The sequence below is a fragment of the Anser brachyrhynchus genome (assembly GCF_964034855.1).
Source record: "Anser brachyrhynchus genome assembly, chromosome: 3".
NCBI lineage: Eukaryota > Metazoa > Chordata > Aves > Anseriformes > Anatidae > Anser > Anser brachyrhynchus.
The window spans coordinates 60,201,093-60,223,989 of NC_137696.1; the positions used below are offsets into that span (position 1 = coordinate 60,201,093).

General features: G+C 41.9%; 1 protein-coding gene across 6 annotated transcripts in view; it reads left to right on the forward strand.

Moving 5' to 3' along the window:
• The window catches only part of ARID1B (AT-rich interaction domain 1B), a 326,453-nt gene that overhangs the window by 78,697 nt on the left and 224,859 nt on the right, over positions 1-22,897 (forward strand). For all 6 annotated transcript variants that reach the window (XM_080585917.1, XM_080585915.1, XM_080585913.1 and 3 more), the window contains exon 3: positions 3,671-3,811. In XM_080585917.1, coding sequence (XP_080442043.1) covers positions 3,671-3,811 — 141 coding nt within the window. The remainder of the gene's footprint in view (positions 1-3,670; positions 3,812-22,897) is intronic.

Here is a 22,897-nt window from a genome sequence, read left to right on the forward strand (position 1 = left end):
AATTGTCCAGTCTTTGCTTGAGCCCACGTGAACTTTCAGTCTTCAAAACACTGTTTGGCAAGGAGTTTCAAACGCCTGCTACTGGAGACCCTGCCTGTGTCTTGTTGTGAAGTTTACTTCTACCAGCTTCATTTAATGCCTTCTGATTGTTGCGCTGGACATGATGATTGTTAGCTTTCTATCATATTCTCATTTCCCGGTGTCTTTTCCAGACTTGAAGGGTTCTAGCTTGCTATGCTCCTTGTATGGATACTGTTCGACGCCTTTGATTCTTGTAGCATTTCTCGGAACCTTTGTATTTGACCCTTCCTAATAAATCAAAAAAGTCAAGAGGGATTTTTCCCTTGCAGAAGCTGTGTTGATGTTTTGTAATTCTCATCTTCATTCTTGCTTGTGCTCATTTATCCAGTACAGCCATCAATTCTTTACAGTCTTAACTTCCTCAAATCTCTCTTTAAAAAAAAAAACCAACCAAAAACATATTTCAGTTCTCGCATACCAAGGCAGCTCTGAGTTAGAGGTTACATACCATCGTTCATAATTCAACTATTTCATTCTTGAATTCGTTTAGACCTCTGGGATGTATCGTCTTGAGCATTTCGTACTGTTCATTTGTCAGTTTGTTCCATGAATAGTTTCATCATATTCAGGCACATTCTTTGAGTCCCTCACAAAGAAGGACTCCAGCATGGGAACCTCCCAAGATTTTTCCACAGTGCACACTAGTGAAGAAAAAAAAAATCATTAAGCTTCTCTGTGATGTCCTCATTTTCTCTGAATCTCCTCTTATACCTTGATCATCACTTGGCACTTCAGACTTTCTGGCAGACCTCCTGCTCCTGATGTGTTCGAAGGAATGATTCATTACTCGTTTGATTCGCTTTCCTAGCTGTTTCTCCAACTCCTTCTGGCCTGCCTTATTACATGTGAAGTGCCAGAGTTTACATTCTTTTTTGTTTTCTACATTTGGACCTGGTGTCCAAATGGCTTATTGAAGGATGCCTTTTTGCTTCTGGAAACCTGCTATGAGCCATGCTGACGTCCCTTTGCTCTTCTCAAGTCTTTCTTAAGAGGTGGCGAATATCGGTTCTGAGCTTTCCATGTGGTGGTTGTTAACCAGCTTTGATGCTGCCACTCAGGTTTTATTTCTCCTAGCTGGCTGTTAGAGCTTCCTGTGTTGGGTTCCACTTGCTCGGTCTACGTGCAAGCAGTTGCAGTCTCCCAGTGCTACTTTATGCCCTGCCTTTGCTGATCTCTCGCGGTGTGCTGCTGTCAGTGTCACCACAGTCCGGCCGTGCCTGGAGGCCCCAGCACTCGCTCTTGGGTTTTGGAACAAAGTCCGTGTTTTTGGAACTCTACTGCTTCGTGAGGGGGAGTTCTGTTGTAATTCATTTCTTAACTCTGTAGTATATGCTATTGCTATGTCATCAGCTGTCTTCCCTATGTATTTGTATCCTGGCATGATGCAAAATAGTGTCCTGCTAGTTGCCTCCATTAACCAGATTTCTCACGGGACTACGGTTAGTGCTTCTGTTTGAGGCTTGATGCTCCGGTGATCCAGTTTCTCTTCTGCTCTCACTCTTGGTGTAGAAGGCAATGTATTGTTGGGTTAACTACTTGTCACCCTGTTTAGTCTGCAATCTGTCTGTCTGTGTGCCTGTCTTCATTCTTTGATTCTTCTGACCAGCTCGATAACCCAGAGTCTCCATATCGTCGTTTGCAACAGCAGTGTCATGCTTTTGAACCATGTGTTCTTCTAAACCCCTCTCTTCAGTTTAAAAGTCCACTGTCTTGATTCTTAGGTACCAGCAGCCTGGATCCTATGTTGAGGTGAGCTCTGTCCTCCTGTACAAGTATCTTTATTCCAGAAGTGGTCCAGTTCCTTCTTGCTTTCTTGACTTCTTGCTTTGTCATCATCATGTCAACCAAGCATTGAGATTCTCTCACCCTCTTCCCAGTAGCCCATATTTAGCTGTCAGCTTCTCTTCCCAATGCTACTGGGACCCAGATGGACCGCAGCATAGGTTTCTCCTCAACATTTCCTAGGAACCAGTCCAGGCTTTGTGACCTTTACAGCTGACAAGCAAACCGCCTTATGGTCCTCTGTCAGGCCCCACACTCCAGCTGTCTGTTTGCCTGGTGAAACCCTGTTCAGTTTGCATTCTGACTGGCTCACTTATACATCAGCAGAGGAAGAGGGTATTTGTCAAAAAGAGTTAGTGTGGTCATACAAAAATGCCAGAGATGGAGGAAATTGAGAAATGGATGTGCAAGCAAGGAGAGCAAGTGCAGATGTGGGGCTGAGGTGTTGACGTGAGGAGTTCACAAGAACTAGGACTACCAGCTCCTGGCAGAAGTAGTAGTAACAAATCAAGGTGTGATGGTTTAAAAACAAACAAACCAAAAAAACACAGAAACCCCAAACACCTAAACATATGTTAAAATTTGACTTTATATTGTGATTATTGCCTAGTAAATATTACTGTATTGTTGAGTGAATATCATAAGCTAACTTTAGGTAAAACAGGTATGTGTTTGTATGTTGAGTAAACAGATTTATCGGAGTATCAGAGTCTTGGTGGGAACAATTTCGGGATCAAAGCATTTCAGATGCACTCAGGTATCCAAGACGTTTGCTTAGGGCAGAGATGTGCAGGACCAATGGGAGATCCATTCTCGATGGGGGGGAAATCCTATATTGCATATTTCATTCACCTGAAATGCTATAAATACCAGTGTCGGGGGGGGGGAACGGGTATCTAAAATAGAGGCAATACAGATGCAATATCAGGAGATTACTTACAGTCTATTATTTTTAAAAATATCTCATGAAAATGTCAATGTCTATTGATACAAGGCTTAACGCCTGAACTGTAACAGAAAAATTCATCTGATAAATTGTAATGGGCTTGATTGTGGTTATAACTTAAATTCTCAGTGTGCAGGGAAGATTTCTTAGTGTATGATACATGTGCTGATTTGTCTGTTAATAGGACTTTTTAACAGTTTATGTTGTGCTCTTTTGTGTGCTTTTCATTTTGCATAAAAAGATTTATCTTAGTGGGGATAGGAGAAAGAGATTGATCTTGACAAAGACAAAAACCTGCCAAACCTTTATTTTTTTTTTGTGTAAAGGTTAAACACACATGTATGCACAAAAGCTAAAAATCTGAGGGTTTTGTGCAAAAAAAATTTTTAAAAAAATCACCAAAAGCTAGTATTTTATTGCTCTAGAAAAATGGCATTTCTCTCTCAATGTCTATTTTAGAGTTGTGCTATCCAGTTCTGCTTTTGGGTCGATGTACCAAAATGATTCCTGGGTAGATTTGGCTCAGTGGTGTGCCTATGGAGTGCAAACTTTAAAATAACTGCCTCTGTATTTTGAGACTGGACATTATGGGATCGTGATGTTCAGAAGCATAGAGTTTTCCTTAGAAATCCTTCCTGAAAAGGGAAACTGTGCAGAGAGCACTCCGGTTTGCTCCTCTTGCTCGGGCGAGAGGATCTAAGGGCTTGCATTAACTCTTGGGTACAAGAGTCGGACAGGTGGGTCGGGGCTGCAGCTGAGGGTATCGCGCCTAGCCTGGTTAAAGTACAGGTGTAACTGAGCTCAGCTTCACGTCTCCTGTGTCTTGACTCACATATCTGCTCTGCTTGTCTCTTCTAACAGATACCGCCTCAGTATGGTCAGCAAGGCGTGAGCGGCTACTGCCAGCAGGGCCAGCAACCGTATTACAACCAGCAGCCGCAGCACCTGCCGCCCCAGGCGCAGTATCTGTCGCAGGCCCAGCAGAGGTACCAGGCCCAGCAGGTAAGCGCCATCCCGGAGTGCGAAATGTTTTCTGCAAGGCAAACAAAACCTGCCTGACCTCTTTTCGAGATAACACTGGTATAAACAAAATCAAACTCACGCGGAGTCAGACAACATCCTTCTGAGAAGTCTTTGGGCATATACATACAAATACGTGCACGCACACTTTCAGGATTTATTCTGTATCTTTTTTTTTTTTTTTTTAAATAAGGCCAGTATTTATACCCCAGCAACTATTCATTCTGCATTTAAAAACAACCAAGTTGCTTGATCAGATGTCAGTAGAGGCTGAAGGTTTTCCTTGTTTTTCACATTTTCCCCTCACAAGGCAGATGCTGAGAGCTCTAATATGGTCACTGCTTTGTTCTTTGTGTTGTTTCATTTTTGAGGATAGATGAGTTCAAGGTATTTTGCAGCTGCTTTGCCAAGGGAGCTTCTTAGGAGCTATTTTTATAATTGATATCACAGCTATTAATTTGAATGTTTTCAGTTTGCCCATCCAGGTAGTAAAACTGCATAATTCAGTATCCACTGCCATTCTTGAATTATGCTTTATGTGTTAGCTGTTAAAATTCATTTTAAATGATTCTATTTTTAACTAAGATCAGAACTGGTAGTATATGGGTCTGCTTCCTGGAGCTAGAGAAACACTCAGATTGTAGATACTGAACAAAATGGATGTCCATAGCTGATCACACTGCAGTGTGTAGGCTAAGGTCCGTCTGCAGCCTCGGCTCTGTTAATCACGGAGAGCTGATCTGGAAATGGAAGGATGAAGCTAAAGCATGCTCACCATCCTGGGAAATCTAACAAAAGTAAGTTGCTCAAGACTGGGTATTAGTGAAAGCATCAGCACTTGCTGCGGATCACTGGGGAATTCTGTCAGGCATGGCTGATTAACATTTTGTGATAATGCTCGTGCAAAGAAGAAATCTCAGCTTGAAATAAAAATAGTGTACAAAATAAACTTAACAAAAGATGCCATGAGGTAGGAATGATACAGGAAGTTCCCCTCCTTTGATTTTAAAATAAAGCTATGATAATTTCACTGTGTAATTACATGTTAATTTTTCTTCATCTACATTTTAAAATTCCATTGAGAATTAACTTTTTTTCATTAAAATGCTGGATCGTTTATGAAATAGAATTCTTAATTGTGTCTGTGATATCCTTTAAATGTCATACCTTTCCATCTTTTGGATTATACGTAACTCACTTTAAATATTGCAGTTGTCTTTAAATTTAATTTTATTCCTTTTTACTTTGGTATTGAATACTTAAATTCTTTATGACTTGAAAATACTGTTCATGAGCATCTTGGTAAAGTCTTAGCTGATAAAGTCCTAGTAATACATCCTGTGAGTGAGAAGAAACACAGTGTTTACACATCACAGTTTGTGAAACTGAAATGTATTTTGCTGCCTTGGACAGCTCATCATATTTTAAATATTGTCAGTTGAATGGATAGAGTATTTTAATTTAAAAATATACAAAATTTGCTGAGTATACAGAACTTATAAAATAGCAAGATACTGATTTATCTGTTGATATGCATTCCAATTACATAATTTTTTGCTATTATAGCCAGTAAAGCGAAGGCTTGTGCAGCGAAGTGAAGGGTATCATAGAAGGAGGGTAAAGGCAAAATGAGAGTAAAGCCTCCCATATATTATGGCCGTCAGAGAACTGAGATAGAGGAAGAAAGGGAGATTCACAGGTAGAAGATATCAGCCTTGCTATAGACAAACTACTACTTTGAGGATCCTGAGAAAGCTCAGGGAAGATCTTACTGCTGTTTACAGCTTCCTAATGGGAGGATGTAGGAGAGAGCACAGCCAAACTCATCTCAGAGGTGCACAGTGGAAGGACAAGAGGCAATGGACACAGGCTGAGGCAAGGGAGATTTTAACTCTGTAAAAGAAAAAACAATGCTATTAAAATATTGAGCCAAAGAGACAGGAATCTCCATCCTTGGAGATGCTCAAGATTTGACTGGACAAGATCCCCATGCACCTTGTTCTTGCTAGACTGTCTTGGAACCAGAGGCTTGACTACCTGACCTCTCTCTGAAGGTCTCTCCAAAACCTAAGTGACTCTGATTTAATATTGGCTTTACATATTTTAAATATAACTTAAAAATAAGCTATGAAGTCATATAATACCTGTTTAACCAGTTAGAGCGTTTTTTCTCCCCCACTCTATTAAAATACTATTTCCTGTTTATCTGATTCTGTCAATTAGAAAATGGGGGACAATCTCGATTATACAGAGACTGGTTCTGCCATCCTTAGTTTTGCTTTTCTTTTCATCCTGAAAATGAACTTCATCCATGTCTTCTGTATTCCATTAACCATTTTCTTTTTTATATCGATTTTGTTGGGTTTTGCACTCAGAATTGGTATTAGCATGTCCTACTATTGAATTGTCACAACTTTGAGGAATGTGAAAGTCAATAGTTTCAGCATATTAGCCTCAAGAAGAGAGACTGGCCTCTGAAGATGTTTTTGCTGCATGCTGGCTAGCCAGAGTCATGTGAAAGCTGTAGACTTACAAGTATTTTTCTTGGAGAGCATGGATGGATTGTGAACCAAGAGATGATCGCTCTAATAATATTGAATTATCTCATGGGAGCCCCAGCCATGGATCAGTACATTATTATTCTGAGTGTTCGACAAGTACATAACAAATAGGTTGTCTCTGCCCCCAAAATGTTTATAGTCTAAATAGTAAATGTGGCAACAGGTGAAGTCAGATCAGTAAGGGAGGTATAAATAAGAAAGACAGTAATGCTCAGAGTAGCAAACAGTGGTCTGAGACTTCAGAGATGGGAACTACCTGTCATTGGTGTGTAGGCTAGTAACGTGGAAGGCGTTCATTTGGTTCATTCTCATATTAGGATATTCCTTTTATTCTACTGCTACAGCAGAAAACTGCATTTCAAGAATATGAATGTTTGCTTGGTTCATGATCCGATACCTTGAATGATGGCCAAATGCTCATTAGCTTTAACAAGAGATGTTCTTTTCTTTCCCAGTGTTGGAAAATGCTGACTATAGTCGCCTGCCCTCTGGACAAGGGAAATCAGTTTGAATTAAAAAAAGAAAAAAGTATTAATTTTGAATAGAAAATGCAATTACTGTGAATGATTATTGAGGTTTGGGTGGCACAAACTCTCCCAATTAGTAATAGGTAAACAAGAATTGTTTTCAGTCCACGTTGTGGTCAGGGAGAAACAAAAGATCAATCTGCTGCGGAAGGTACTGAGGGAGGAGTAAAAAATAAGAAAGAAAAAATCTTTCTTATTGTCTTTTGCTGTCAAAAAAAAAAAAACACAAAAAACACCAAAAACCACAAGTTGGACAAAGCTTCTTATATACGTTGACATAGATTGACTGAGCTGATTTTAAAAGTTTCAGAATTGTATTTTCTTAAGTCTTAGCTGATATTAAAGGATTCCCAAATATAAATAAATTTGTCCTGTGCAATTTGATCAGTTTTTCTAATGTGGTCTGTGCGGGCATCCATGGATCCTATTCTGTGCCTGATGGACTGGAAGCTGAACTCGCTTGTGACAGGGGAGCAGCTGTGAGGTGAAGTTTCATGTTGTTTTTAGGGTAAATAATCCATCTACATGATTGCATTGTTTGTGATGTGAGTGTAATTGAGCGGGTTTTACTTCCAGATAAAAGAGAGATGCCAGATTGGAGAAAGGGGTCTGCTCAGTAGATACCTTCTTTTCCCTACTTTGTCCAGTGTATTTGTTTTGGAGTTTATCAAACCGAAAGTAGGGTTTATTTTGGATAGATGATGGGCTTTTTTGTGCCATCAGTTTCCTTTTATATAAAATCCTGTAGTGTGATTTATGGAGTATTTTATTATGTGAACAAAAATTGATAGGAAATTTCATACAGATGATGTTTTATTTTTGCTCTGTTAGAATGCGAGTGAGTTTCTGCAGTCAGGTGTAACTCCTAGTGTCGTGCCTTGGAATTGGTGCTCATCTTCATTTCTCACGTATCATGGACGTGTGAAACCGTTGCTCCTTTTCCTTGACTCACTTGAATTCAATATGCAATCTTGTCAATAAAAGTAAATGGATAAAATAATTTCTGAGTCTGTTCCGGTGACTTGTGATTTCCCGTTCTTCAAATAAGCATAGAGGAGAAGAAGGAAAGCGGAATTTATTTGAATGTGTAAACCGTAAGCTGTTTAGATCTTTGTTAAATTGATTGCTTGGTGGGTAGGAAGGGAGTTTCATAAGGGGTGATTTGATAGTAATACTGGCATAGTTTACTACAGAGCCATATTGTAAGCCAGCATCAGTCATCCCCTCTTTGAATCAGGAGCCTGCTGTGTGTGTTAAAAAAATAAAATAAAAATGAAAACCATTAAAGGAAGAGCTTTGTTTTAAGCAAATTTATTGCAGTAGCAGCAGATTCATTGATCATTAGATATTGCCAGTAGATGTAGGTATCTCCTTGTTTTAATTTTTTTTTTTTTTTTACCTTTACCGCTCCTTAAAAGAAAAAAGACAAAGATGTGTGTTATACTACTAGAGTGTTGCCCTTGGCAGGGTTTTTCATCTTGAAATGGCATATAAATGAATAAATGCTTCAGTTGTTTTTGCAGTTTTAAATCTTTTGCCATAACTAGAAGTGATATTTTGCTCAAGAATGTCATGTAATTGCAAACTTAAACTGTCATCATTAAACATTATTTTGTTAAGATAGTGTGATGTATATTTTGGGTTATTATGCTTTCCAAATGGCTTTTAAACAGCCATGTTTATATATTTTCTTGTTTTATGTAGCATGTGTTCGTACATATCAAGAGAGGATCGTGCCTTTGAGATTTAATGTGTAATTTTACGAGTTGGGACTGTATCACTCTTTTGACAGATAAAGTAGATCTGAAAAATAATTATGGTCTCACTCTTGTTTAAACAAAAATGGTGATTTTATTCTACACCTGTTACTGTTATCCTGAAGTCATCTTTAGCTTGAAGTATTCCTGGAAGCTTTCTGCTCGTAAACTTGCAGGATAGAGCGGGATTATGCTGATCCCTGCTCTCTCAGGCAGGCATGAGATTAAAAGCAGAGGAGAGCGTGGCGGATCCTTGAGGTGCAGCAGGTGTGCACGCTTTTCTGGGGCACTGCTCTTCCTGGTTAAGTGTGCACGAAGAGGCTGTGTGGATGTATTTTTAGACCATTCCTTTGTGGTTACCATGACTTTTTTTTTTTTTTTAAATAAGAAAAAAAAAAGCCTTAACGAAACAGGTCACTCAGGCTCAGTCCCTAGTCTGGTTTTATTTAAAAGGATAAGATGTTTTATAAACAAGCAAGTAGACAAGGTGCCCTCACTATTGGGTTTTATTAAAATTGTTTAAAAGCTGGCCAAAGCCCTGGGGCTGGGTAATGGTGTTGGGGAGCACCATCTTCCCCGTCCGCAGTCACTTGGTGCCTGCTGAGCTGGGGCTGGGGAATGCATTGTGTGCTGTACCTGGAAGGTGCTGCAGTAGCTTTCCAGAAGAAAGCTCAACATACCGGTGGGGTCAGCAGGCATTCCCAGCGCTCTGTGGGCCACCAGCAGCATGGGACAATGGGGCAGGGGCCGCCTTCTCCTGCTGAGGACTGCAGGGCACCACGTCCCTGTGCCCCAGCGACCCGGCCGCAGGGGAGGAGGATCAGCAATGGGATGCTGCCCCCAAGGTCATAGCGGGCAAAGAGGGTCCATGCGTCGCTCAGGTCTCCCGTTATTTTTAACAAGGTGTTCGTTACGCAGCAATAACCGGAAGGAATGGATCTGGTTCTGTGCAGGGGGTCAATGAAAGCCAGAAATCTCAGGTTTGTTTCTGAAGTGGCGGCGACGGATTGAGCCAGTCTCAGTCGGCAGCCTGAGCGTTGTGGGCATGTTCCCATGTGGACATCTGTTTCTAGCACTGAGTCAGTGCAAGGTAGGACAGATACAACATTACCCCACTTGAAACAGTCTTTGAAAATGTGAACAAAATGTGAAACTAATTAATTGCTTTTCATGTCCAAGCTGTATGGCTGTCATGAAAACAGAACAAACTGTATTGTGGCAAAATGCATCAAATTGCTGAAGTGATTTTGGTACCAAGAGGATGAAGTTTTGTTTTGCAATTTCATGTGAGCTGCTAAAGTTCCTTTAACAGTGTAATAAGCAGCATGTTAATTAACATTGTCAAGCTGTTTTGGGGTGTAACACAGTATAAAAATGCTGTTGTTGTAAGTTAGGAATAGTTGTGTTGCATGCAAATATCAAATTCATTAGTAAGTAACAGATAATCCTCAGTGAGTCCAAATTAAAGCTTTATACCTCAACTCAATTATTCTTTTTAATAAAATCCCCACTCTCTTATTAGAAACTGGCACAGAATTAGCCGTCGACAGTACTGTAGTTCAGTCTTAACTCCCGCAGAATTTAATTTAAACTTCTTTCAGAATATATGGGGCCTTGCAAGTAACATGTAGCTGCCCAAGGCTTAAAGTTATAATAAGGATTGTTTGTCCTTCTCTCCTTTTAACTCTTGCGTTTGCAGTCATCCACCACTGACGAGTGGTTGCACTTAATGTTTGTTGTGTTATGAACCACAGGAAATCTGGGAAGGAACACGTCTGCATGTTAATCTGACATTTGCTGCCAGCCATATAGGAAAGCATTCTTTGTGAAAGTTGGCTATTACAGTTATATGAGAGCTCATAAGCAAGTTTAATGTTCAGAAGAGATTGGTGCTTGTCGCCATCAACAGTGACTGACACCACTGCTTGTGCGCCGTAAATCCTTCATGGCTTCCATTGTCTCCACAACAGAGATGGTGTTTTGAAATGCTAGCCTTATTTTCATTTCAGAGGTAATTATTTTCTTTCCAAGGTAAAGAGGAATAAGGAAGAAGTGATTCCTTTGAGCCGTTCAACCCCGAATCCATAGCATTGAGAACTCGTGCTTCTGATGCGTACCTGTTGGTTGGCTTTTACAAATCAGAGCTGCCTGGATGTAGTGAGCAGGGAAATCTCTGACAAGAAAGTGGTGGGGTGAAAACTCTCACACACAGCTGGGTTCTTCTGCCAGCTTTTCCAGCCTCCTTTCTGTGGGACCTGAATTAAGAGTCAAGGAAAAACAACAGTATAACCTCTTTTTATAAAGGCATCCGTTTTGGTACATTGAGCACTTTGTTGTCAGCGTACTTCAGAGATATCGGATATCAAAAGCCAGGGTGCAGTCTTGACTTTTTGCATCTGTAATAAAGCTTGGAGAGATTTGTGGGGACGAAGGAGTGGGAGAGCAGTCTTTCAGCAACTGGCTCTCAAACTCTCGCACCATGGCTTAAATCTCGGCTTCTAGACATCTCACCAATGGCCAGCACCTCTGAAAGAAAGTTGTCACCTTACCATGGTAAACACTGCAGTGATTTAAAAAACAAAACAAACAAACAAAACCACAAAACAACCGGGGGAATATTTAGGAACCATACTTGTGCATAAAATTAACTTATATATTTTTTTTAACCTTTAAGTGTGTAACATTTTCAGGAGGGGCAAATGAGGTTTGAAGCTCTGTAGGTTCAATGAATGCTTAACTGATTGAACTCTTTGCCAGTTAGTCAGGTTTCAGCTTTTAGAAAGTCTTATTTCATAAGCACGATACTGCCATGATACCGAAAAAGTGCTAAGCATATGACTGTTTATCTCTGTGGCTGAGGTTTCTTGATCAGCTCAGGAGTTCAGTGAAACCACGGCTCCTGTTGTGCTGCATCTTCTCCCAGTAATGGGAATAGCTGCTTATGGTCCATTTGGGGAATGCTCTGTTTGTTCAGCGTTGTTTGTATCATTCCAGGAAATGCCAAGCTCTTCTCTTTTATCCTCAGAGGTTTATGTCTATTTATAATAGATGCTAGCTCGTCAGGCTTGGAGAGCCATCTTCCAAAGTCAAGGGGCTGGAAGGATTAGGTGCAGGCGGAAGAAGCAAGGACCGTTTCCTGTGAACTCACACCCGAGCACGAACACACAATGGGGGCATACCGTGAAGCAGCACTAGCACCAGTGTGGGCTTATTTTTGCTGAAGGCACATTGACCAAACCCAAAAACATGCATTCAGAGTTTGGGAAGACTTTCTTGGGCCTGTTGTTTTAAAGTGATTGTTCGCAGACAGGGTGATAGGTAAAGCAAGATAAAAAAAAAATAACTCTAGTCTATTGGGTTTGAAACCTTTAACGTTAGCATGTGTAATAGCCCTTTGTATGCATCTAACTCTGTAGTAAACCTGGATTTGTTAAATGGTATTCCTGGGAAATGAGAAATATTTTGTCTTGTTGAGTGGTGCTACTGCTTATGTATAAAGTGTACCGAAGTTGTTTATACCTCTGTTTGATAATCTTCCAAAAGCAGAGCCCGTGTACCATACGTGAGGAAAGTATGTGTGTGTTCGCTTCTACATTGTCTAACAATTCTGTCACCGCAGTTTAAAGATCCCCAGCTGTAGTTAGGAGACATTTTTCCATTCACTTAATTCTTTTACCGTGTTCACCTACTAGTGATTTTCTGCTGAAAGCGGGCTTTTCCACCTGCAGTTTGAGGGAGGGATGTGAAGGTCTGCTTTCTTCTCCCACAAAAGCAGTTAGTCCACCTCTCCAAGCGTCTGCTGCCAGTGGGGCTTGGTGAGGGTGAGCGGGCTGCTCGGAGGAGCTCGGCCAGAGCACACTGCACACCCGCTTGGCAGTGGAGTTCATGGCAGCCTGGACCCTGCTGGCTTTTAATTTTAATTCCCTATTTTGTATCATTCTGAACCTGGTAAGCACATATCACAGCTCTTGGGATTGTAAGATGAGCATGGAAGAAAGGCCCTAGTCCTGATGAGCTTTTTTTTTTTTTTTTCCCCATATACTGAAACGAAGTTAGCCCTCAGTATTATAAAGAAAGACTGGCAATATGAGCCTCCTCTCTGCTAAATGGAAAGAGAGAAAATCTAGTCTGGGGGGAAAAGGGGAGGTCTTAACTCCTGTTTGCTCCTTTTTGGTAAGCAGCCAGTTGTTTACACGCAACCAGCTTGCAGGCATAGTGGACAGTAGGAAAAATCCCTGCAAAGCATTGAAGCGCAAAAGATGGGGATGCTGTACTTAAATATTTTTGTATAAACTAAAAAATTCGGTATTTATAAGTAAATAGTTCTGAAAGGAAACTTTTTTAACCTTAACTACAAAAAAAAAAAACATGAAAATCTATCATGGATGTAGAGTGTTATGTCTAGAGAAAAGTCTTTTTCAAGGTTACAAATACAGTAAAATGCACATGTTTCAATGTGTTTTTCAGAGTTCTCAAATCAGTTAGCGGTTTGGCTTTGATCCACAGAATAGTAGTATTGTTGTTACAGTGGCATTATTATTTAAAGTTTCTAAATTCTGATTTCTTTCAGTATTTAAATCACAGAAGGTTAATTAAAGCAGTTCTTTATTCTGCAACTGCTTGGGAATATTAACCTCACAAAGCCTGCATTAAATCACTGAAGTGATAGAATTGCATTTGCTTTATAAAATAACCCTACAAGAGCAAAGACAAAGCCATTTATAGTTCAGTGCCATTAATTGCTTGGCATTTAGATATTAGTGTAGGAGTCTATTAATTAACTTGATAGTAAAACTCTTGGAATGCAGGCTGATAAAAACTATTTTGTTTTAGGAGATTAGTAATCATAACTAGTGTTGTTCCCCTTACCACTCTCCTTATTACCCAATGATGATTTTATTTTACTGTTATGGAGACCAAAATTAATATCCCAGAAATAATTTTATCTATACCTTCGAAATGTAGCAGTAAGTTAAACAGAATAGTAAGCAGAATAGTAAGTTTTTCAAAAGATACCTGATCACATAATAGTCATTTACTTTATGATCCATTAATCTGGTGGCTCTTTTTAGACAAATGTGTCCACACAAATGTTCTAGAATATAAATGCACAAATCCCGGTCTAAGGAAAATTTTGAAATGTGAATGGGACTGTACAGTGAATTAAGTGATAACATTGTGAAGTCTGAAAAATGTTAATAGATCTGGATGTGTTTTTTTTTTTTTTTTTGTATGTGAGCAGTATATATTTCAGATTTTACTGGTCTTGTAAATTACACCTTATGGCCAGTTGCAATGCAGCAATATTCTCTTATGGCCTTTAAATTAACACGTTATTTTCCTCAGAGGTGGGGAAAATAAGTTTGTTAATATCTCCTGGCATAAAATTTACCACTGTGGGTTTTTTTTTGCTGCTCATATTTTCTTTAGTAATCAAAGATGTTTGCTGTATGTATATTTAGTTTTATTTTCTCTATCCTGAACTGGGATTTTGTTGTTAAGACAATGTATTATCTGAATATAGGTCAGCATATATTTAATATATATTCATTATCCTTCCGTGTACTTCCCCTTTACTGCATTTCTGTCCTACCATAGCGGGATTTGGAATGCGCAGCTGAAACCTTAGAGGGTTTGTTCGTTGTTGCGATCAGGTGTGACCACCAAAGAATGAAACAGCAAGTCAAGGTGAATAAGATACTGCTTCAAAACCAAGCTATCTGTACGTGTTGACAAAACTGCTTGGTGGAGAGAGGAGAAAAACCGCTGGTCTTTGTGAGCTGTCCCTCAGTAAATCAAGCTATGAGAGAGTACAGCCTCTCTCTCCACCTCTTCCTATGACTTCTTCCTGATTGCCAAGTACCCATCTAATCTACAACCCCTGTTCCACATGCATGTTTTGGGGTAGAAAATGAAATACAGGTATACGGTTTTATGGTTTTGGGTGTCTGCCTACAGAATTCACAAAGGTCTTGCTTTTCACCCTCAGAAGAAGAAGAAAAAAAAGGTTTCCTCTTCCTTTATTACCTAGCACTCCTTTACCAACTTTCAGCGAATCTCACTGGTTTGTTTGTTTGTTTGTTTTCAGGGATGTGTTAGAGAATGGTCCGTGGTCTGGCCACAGCTGAGGTTTAAGTTTTCATCGCTTGTTCTCCACAGCCCTGTCCTCTGCCACTCCCAACGCCAGCCCAGTTGGGAATACTTTTTATTGAAAAAATTGTGGTTGTGGCAATGGTGGTGAAGACTTTTCTACCTCAGAGATGAAAGAAATAGTTCACCTCTGTTGGTTTAAACTTTCGTATTGTGCAGTCTGTTGGATTGCTCCTGCAGCTAGGTGCTTACGTCTGTAAATTATTGTCCTCTGTAAATTACTGTTCTCTTTCCACTCCTCGGACTAAGACATTTTTCCATGTGGCGGCTGGGTTTAAAAATTGTTTTGCAGGCACTCCTTCTTCAAGGACTGCGGAGGAAGAGCGGAGAGGAATGCAGCTAATGCCCTACCTCCAGTAGCCCCACATGTCCCACGCTAACCCTCTCACGTTCCAAAAATTTAAGTTAACTCAGATGGCAGAGTCCAGCTGAGAAAACCCTCTTCACCAGGGTTCTTGCAGGCTTTTCCGCATCTGAATTTCACTTCCTTCCCTTGCGATTCTCCCATTGATGAGCAGTGGGTAAGCCTCATGTCGGTCATTTCTTATAAGAGACTCTGTGGTGGAGTATTAGGGAATGACATAACGGATTGCACTGGACTGTGATGTAGGTGTTGTCTATCACATAATGAGCTTTATATTTAGGGGAAAAAAATAAAACAAAAGAGAGAAAACAAAAGCAAACAAAGCCCCCTCACCACTCAGGTTTTGTGTGACCGCAGTGGTGTTTTGTGTTGCTTGCAGCCCTTCCTTACGGAGTCGCAGGTTTTCCTGAGCCTTCGGGTGAAGTCCTGGCTCACGCTGCCGTGCCCCAAAGAAAACGCTGCAGAAATATTTCCCAGCCTCGAGTGCGGAAGTCTCCTCCTCGGGTACCTCGCTGGGTTGGCCCGGAGGTAGCAGCTGCTCTGGGAGCAGCTTTTCTCTTTATTCCGTAAGCTGGCGGCAGGGCCCCAGCCCTGCTGTAAGCTGCGGGCAGTCCCTGACCTCGTTTCTGCCAGCCAGCCGTATGCTCCGAGAGCCGCCTCCGCCGCGGCGGGCGTCTGGGGCCGAATCCTGCCCTCTGGGGCACGCGGCCCCCCGGCTCAGCGCCGCCTCTGAGGAAAGGGCAGGCTTCAAATCCTGCCCCGCTCCGGCCTCCTGTCGCTTCCAGCTCCGTCCGGGGGTCTCGGCCCAGCTTGGCGTCTCGGGCCTGCCGAAGAGCGCGTCCCTCCCCGAGCGTTAGGAAGGAGTAGTTTGGCAGGGCAGGACACCGGATGGCACAAAATCTGTAAGTCATCGCATTAATGTGGTAGCTTGTCCCAAATGAATAGAAAGAATAGAAAGTTTTTTAAAAAAAAAAAAAAAAAACAACAACCAACCAACTGCCAACGCTCTTTTTCTCTGTTTGTTTTTCTTTTAAATATAGCTCTGTCAGTTAAAGGATGGGCAGGGAAAGGAAATACTGGGTGTAGAAAATGAAAGCGTGGTTGGACTGCCCAGCCTCGTAGGGTTTTTTAGGAAAAGTCCAAAAGGCTCTCTAAACATGGGGAAATTCATGGAAATAAAAGGCTTGCTTTACCTCTTACTTCCAAGTTATATTTATAGTTCTCAGATTGCATCTTCAGGTTTTCTCTCATCTCCTCATTCATACTTGAACATCATGTCTGCAGAACAAAGAAGCTGTACCTTTTTTTTGGCCTGTAAATTAAGAATTGACAGCCATTTATCAGGCTGTGAAATGTTAAACAGTCACATTTTAATACAAACACCAAACTTGCACGTTTTTTTTTCATGCGGAATGTTACGAGAGAATAAAACTAGAAGAAATGCCTTGTCTCTGATTAAATCCACTACTGATATGCTCTGTGATCCGTGGAATGCAATAGTGGGGGAAGGAGAATAGCAAGATAAGGGCTTCAGAGAAGGGTTTCATCTTTGAGCTCTTCCTGCATCATTAGCTTAACGCAGCTCCTGGAGGCCATACAGGCAAGACATACGTAAAAATGGACTAGAGTGTTTAGGAAGAGGGACCCATCTTTCTTGTTAGCTGTTTCAGATTACCTGATATGTGACTGGAAGCTACCCTGTCCAAACAAATAATGTTCTTCCTCAGATGTGGGAGACTTTTTTTGACCCTATCTGCATTTAATGTGCTTTCAGTGTATTCTGCTGGGGAAAACTTTCCATAATTTGGTAGTCTGAGTTTCTAATGACTTCCTGAGTGTTTAGATGGCTTATGGACGTATGTAAGCAAATACGTGATTGAGGCTGAGATAATTATAATTTGCACCAACTTCTGGCTGCTACAAGTACAGTTTTTTTCTTCTCTCTCCTGTGCCTTGAGACTTAACTCACTTATCAATTTGTGATAAGGGGGGATCATGAAGGGACAGAATGGTGTTCCCGTTGTTGTAGACATATGTGGATTAGCTTAAAAAAAAGAAATCTAGGAAGCACAACTGTTTTGAATGAAACTGCAGATATCTTGGAAGGGGCGGCATTAATTACACTGAAGATCAGATGTCTTACTGATGGTGACTGCTCTGTGCCTGAGACATCGAAACTGCAGCTTTTCCAAGTTTCTCCAGGTGCTTGCTGTACCTCAGGACAGCTGCTCTCTTTGTCTCCGTTCAGGTGGTGGTAGCGGGCTGAGATCTACATATTCTGATTATGAGAAGGGTTTATTTACTTCATCACCTAAACATAGACTATCACGCTGAAGGGGATTACTGGACTGCACTGGTAATCAACCTAAAGTGGTTTTGTTGGCATGGGACCTACCAAATCCTTTTTTTCCTGCCATCACCTGTTCTGTCTCTGCACTTAAGAGACTTGCTCGCTGGCTTGTGTACAGTGCTTGCACAGTACCTTGCACAGCTGCAAGATACAAGTTTCCTTTTCTTTAAAGCTTTGTTTGTTTTTGCCTTCCTCCCCCCCCCACCTCCCTCCCCCCCCTTTCTGATTCGTAAAGGTCAAAGTTCAAGACATATATATGCATTTCTTCCTGACCCAGCATCTACACCCTGTGGGACCTATGCAGACCATCTGCCTGAGATTCGGGCAAACCCCTCTGCTCTTTTGTCCTTAGTGGACCATTCCCCACAGGTTTGCATTCTGTTGCCTGCTTGCGTGAGCCTCGGTGTTGCTTGTGCCCTTGGGCATAACACTTTTTTTCTGAGTACAGCCTTACCTGCAATATAGCTCCAGCAGGTTGGCTGTGCTTTGGTGCTTTGTGCTGTCGGAGTGTACGACTTAGGAGGTAATGTTTCAGGGATCATGGCTGGGCTAGAAGTTGGCCGTGTGGAGGGAGACATGCCACTGTTCAGGTACGGAATTTTTTTTATTGCAGCTTTTTGCATCAGAAGGTGGAAGGGAGGAGAAATGTTTTGGTGGGTATTTACCATCACAGCACAAACGGTTACTTTGGTAAGTGATAAGAAGGAATGTCTTTCTGTATCCAATGAGATATGACTTGCCTCTTTCCTCTTCCATAGTGTCCCTTCAGAGATGAGGAAAATAATTTTGTATAGCAGGGCTGTATGCTTCTTCTGGCTTTTATACTGGGTCCTGACCTCCATTCTCAAGTGATGTGGGGGGAAAAATGAACATTTGCTTTCAATTTTGCTGTTGTCACATTGCTGTAGAATTCAGCGCTCTCACACTTGAAGTCTTTTGTAGATCAACCAAATGAATCAAGGACACAAGCTAAAATAGTTTTTAATGAGTTCTTCAAATTGAAAAGTAGTATATTATTTTCCATAAATTATTTTGCTTCTACTTAACCGTCGTGGTACTTATCTTCCTGGGTGGTCATGTTATCCCTCTGAAATTTACTGCAGTAGAAGTGGATGAAGCCTGAATGATATTTCTCACCCAGCCGTTCTTTAAATGTGGTTTCCCCAAAAATTAATGATTTCCCTATGCTTTCATTTTCCATTAAGAATAATTTAAACTGCTCCATAATTAGATCCTAATTTCTTTAGCAGAACTTAAAACAAGTGTGCATTCCATCTACACGGTTTTGAGCATTATCGGCACTATATTCATTCAGTTTTGCATAGGAAACAAAAATGTGGACAGAATTCTTGTTTTAAACTAGGCCCAGCTAGGGAATGAAAGCATGACACTAATTATATTATTAGCATTGCACATTACAAAGGAGAAGGTTGCCTATCTGTGGCCTGCTCCAGAAGGGTTGCCGTGCTGTTGACCTGGGCTACAATTTGGTGGTTGGTGGAGCCAGGCTCATGGCTCCTTCACCTCTTCCTCTCACCCAACCCTTCCAGGGGCCATTCCTGCTCAGAAAACAAAGCTGGGAGGCAGGGGGTTAGTCTTCTTGCAAGCTTTAAGTTGCACCGTTTCACAAAGCGGTCCTGTAAGGACCCAACACAGGAAGGTGGTGGTGGTGGTGCCCAGTGCCAAGAATGGGAGAGGCAGGAGCAAGGAGCTTTTGACTTCCCTGCAGGCCAATACATAGGCCCTTTTTTTTTTTTCCTCAAAACCTGTGACACCCCACATCAGAATTAGAGACTCAGAAAGTTAGTAAAATGAATATAGTGTTAGAGAACAAAAGCTAAGAAAATACCCATCCGTTTCCTTCCATACTCCTAAGAGTACACAAGTCACGAGCTCCATATACCCCAGTTAGCAGCCCAAGGTAAGAAAGCACATGAGCAGGAGGTGAATAACTGGCTCTATGGGTGATGAGCAATTGATTGTTACTGCCCAAATATAATAGTTGTACATGGACTGATTTCTGAACAGCTTATCCACTTTGTAGGTTTTAGGCATTACACACATAGGCATGTTCATTTTTTTTCTTTTTTGGTTTACCTGTTTCAGAGTATAAATATTTTTCGAAAACAGGCTGAACTTCGTCTATTTTGGGGTACATGTTTATGACTTGCTGATTATTTCTCCCAGTGTCTTTTCTAAAATCTGATGGGGGAAACCCTGCTTTTAGTTATTTTACAACTTTGTTGACAGTTTGTGCTGTAACAGCTATGATATGATTGGATTTGTGCCAAGTTGGGAAGTTCTGAGTGGAAACTTGTAGCCTTCTGTTTATGAAAGCCTGGATTTCTCTGTCACACACATACTTGTCTTCTATGGGAGGAAGGTTTTTCTGTGAGTCATTAGAAAAAATCAGAAGCTTTGCCCTGAAATCTGATATCATTGGTGGATAAAATATTGGGAGTCAAAGGAAAAGAAAAACAAAACCACAGGGATCCTGGGAGAAGATTGAGCCTCGGTACCAATGAGGGACTTCTCAGCCATGGCTATAGCGCACATGTGGCAACACGTTCCCCTTCCCCTTATGTTTCCTCTTCGCCCCCTGACAAATCCATTCCTAGATGCTAGAAAGAAAAATGACCTTTCAGAACTGAAAGTGAGTGTTGCCAGTTCCGTGCATTTCTTCAGTGACAGACAATTTACCCTAATACCTCTGTACTTACGTCTTATTTATCTCTCAAAATCTTTTTATCTAGTCTGTAATATGCTGAATGTTAACAAAATTTTCAAACACAGAAAAACTGAAGAAAGACGGTAGGGATTTTCTCTCTCCGTTTTTTCAGGGAGAATGATATTAAGCACTGTTTTGGTTTTGAAGCCAACCTCTTAGTGTAACATGCTATTATTTAATCGTCATTATGTTTATTATATAAATGAACTGTTTTTATTGGACACTGCATATGTATAAACACATAAAATTATTCACATAGCCCCATGCACATTTCTTCTGGGAGATTCCTGTGTCTGAAACTTAGAGAGCAGACCGATTTTTCACTTCTCAAGAGCTACTTTCCAAGTTTCCAGTCATCAAAGTATCTAATGGCTTTATAGTGAATATAGGGAAATGGGATGTGATTTCAGTCCTACTTGGAGTGCACAGGTATCCCCATCATAACAAACACAGATGTCTGCAGTATTTGTTTCCAAACCTAATAGAGAATTGAGCAAATAGATTTGGTTTTTCAACAGTCAGAAGGGGAGGCACTGTGAACGTTACGCATTTAAAAAGACAAAGGCTGCCGTGTCCAGCTTCTTTTATGTGCACTCAGCATGTGCAAAGATGCTCCACAGATAGTCTTCAAATACCCAGGTAAAAGTAAATTCCGTTCAACATGCAGTATTTCTCGGGGAAAAGCACAGTGTCTCTGCTCTCTCCCTTCCCTCCCCTGGAAGCTTCAGTAGGAAGTGAGGTTTCAAGTAAAATCTTGCAAATGTGGGAAAACCCGTGCTTGGTATTTTGTCAGGAATAATAGCTCTTGACTTCTCAATGTACAAAACATGTTTTGCTTCACAGGAAAAAAAAAAGTCCTAAGCCTGTAGTGTCTGTATGGAAAATGAAATAATTGTATTTCTAGAATGATGTCTCCAAAGTGGAATACTCCCTTTATCCTTTTTTCACCACTCCTGGTGTTTTTTTTTCTTTTGTTTCGGTTGGTGATTTAACAAGCGGTTCTTTTTTTGTACTTTGCATGTTTGTAAAGAACTAGGGGAGCGAGCAGAAGGGCGAGCTGGAAGCGCAGACCTCAGGTGGCAGGGTTTGTTGCAGATGTCTGTGCAGGGACAACCGGCGTGTGCGTGCGCGCGAGTGCGCGTGTGTTGTGAAATAAAGGGGAAAGCAGAGGTTTGCTCATTTGTTTGCCCATTGTGAAGCTGTCCTGCACCTTTCTCCTCCTTTGTGGCAGGGTGAAGGCTGCTGAATGGCGGCCTTGTGCCGTTTGTTGGTTTTAAACCTCGCTGCTAATCCACAGGAACCTGCTGGTGCGCGCAGCAGGAGAGCTGTGTGACAAGTGGAGATCTGGGCGGGGGGCGCGCGGGGGGTCACCGGGGATAATCATCATTCAGCCAGCAGCCTTTGTCACCCCTAAGCCTAATTGTTACCCTCTGCTGGTAACCACATTGAAGTGCTGGCCTTTTAAGTGCTGCTTGATTTCGCTTGGCACAGGCTCGCAGACCGGATCGTTCGTCGTTGGGTTTACATCCTCTCAGCTCCGCCGGGTTTTGTTTTGAGCCTCGCTGAGTTTTCGGCACCCCCTGAAGTAACTCAGGAGAGCCCAAAGCGACGGAAGGAGCCGGACGGAAACGGTGCTGTCGTTAACAAGTTTCTCCCTGTCAGGAGCAGGGCTCAAACTGAGGCAGAAAGCTTTCCTGCTCTGCAGGCCGGCTGGCCTGCGCAGCCTGTGTGCGAGCAGTAACTTGCACCGATAGGGACACCGGACTGCAAGAGCAGCCCTCTGCCAGCAGCAGCAATGGAGTCTTCACAGTGCGGGTGGGGGTGGGGGTGGCAGGGACACTTCCATGTCCCTCCCCGTGCCCCCCGCCTGGCCGCTCGCAGGCGCTGACCGAAGCTGAGGCCGTGAGAGGACGGCCTGAGCAAATTGCACCGCCGGTGTGCGGGGAGGGGGAGAAGAGAATCGAATGATTTAAAAACAATAAAGAAAAAACAGTAAGGAGTGATATCTTTTTCTAACAGTCGGGAACTGGTTCTTCAACTTTCCTTGCCAGTTACCCATGCTGAAGTAGGTTTTGCACTTTGTTTTCCTTGAAGAAGTTAGTGCAGGAGCAGCTAATGTGAAGTATAGCAGCTACAGCGGAGCCTGAACCTAAGGCTTTGCAATGGGCAAGTATCTTGCACGTCGAGTAAGTTTGTGGGGTGGGAGAGGGTTCTTCGGTGGCCCCCCAGCCCCTTGGCAGTGGGTTGTGTGCCAGGCCGTTACCTAACACTGCTTGGGCTTGCACCGGGAGGAAAATCCCCAAGTTGCTGGTACGGGCTGTGGAGCTGCTTTTGGTCAAATACACTTGCCTCCGAAGCACTCGGATGCAATGCGACTGTCGTCTCTGCCGCCCTTTGACAGGCAGCTTTTGAAAGTCAGTAGTACTGATGGTAAATCCAGGGTTGCTACAGGCATCTGATTACACAGCATGGTTACAATCTAATTTTCAAGTCCAGTCCTTCCACCTGGCTCAGTATTTCATCAAAGAGTAGGATGAACATTTTGACCACTTAGTGCTTGCTCCTCTTAGGGTAGAAGGGGGCCATTAATTTAGCAGGCTTGTCTGTGTGCGTTGCCCCATGTTGCAGTGG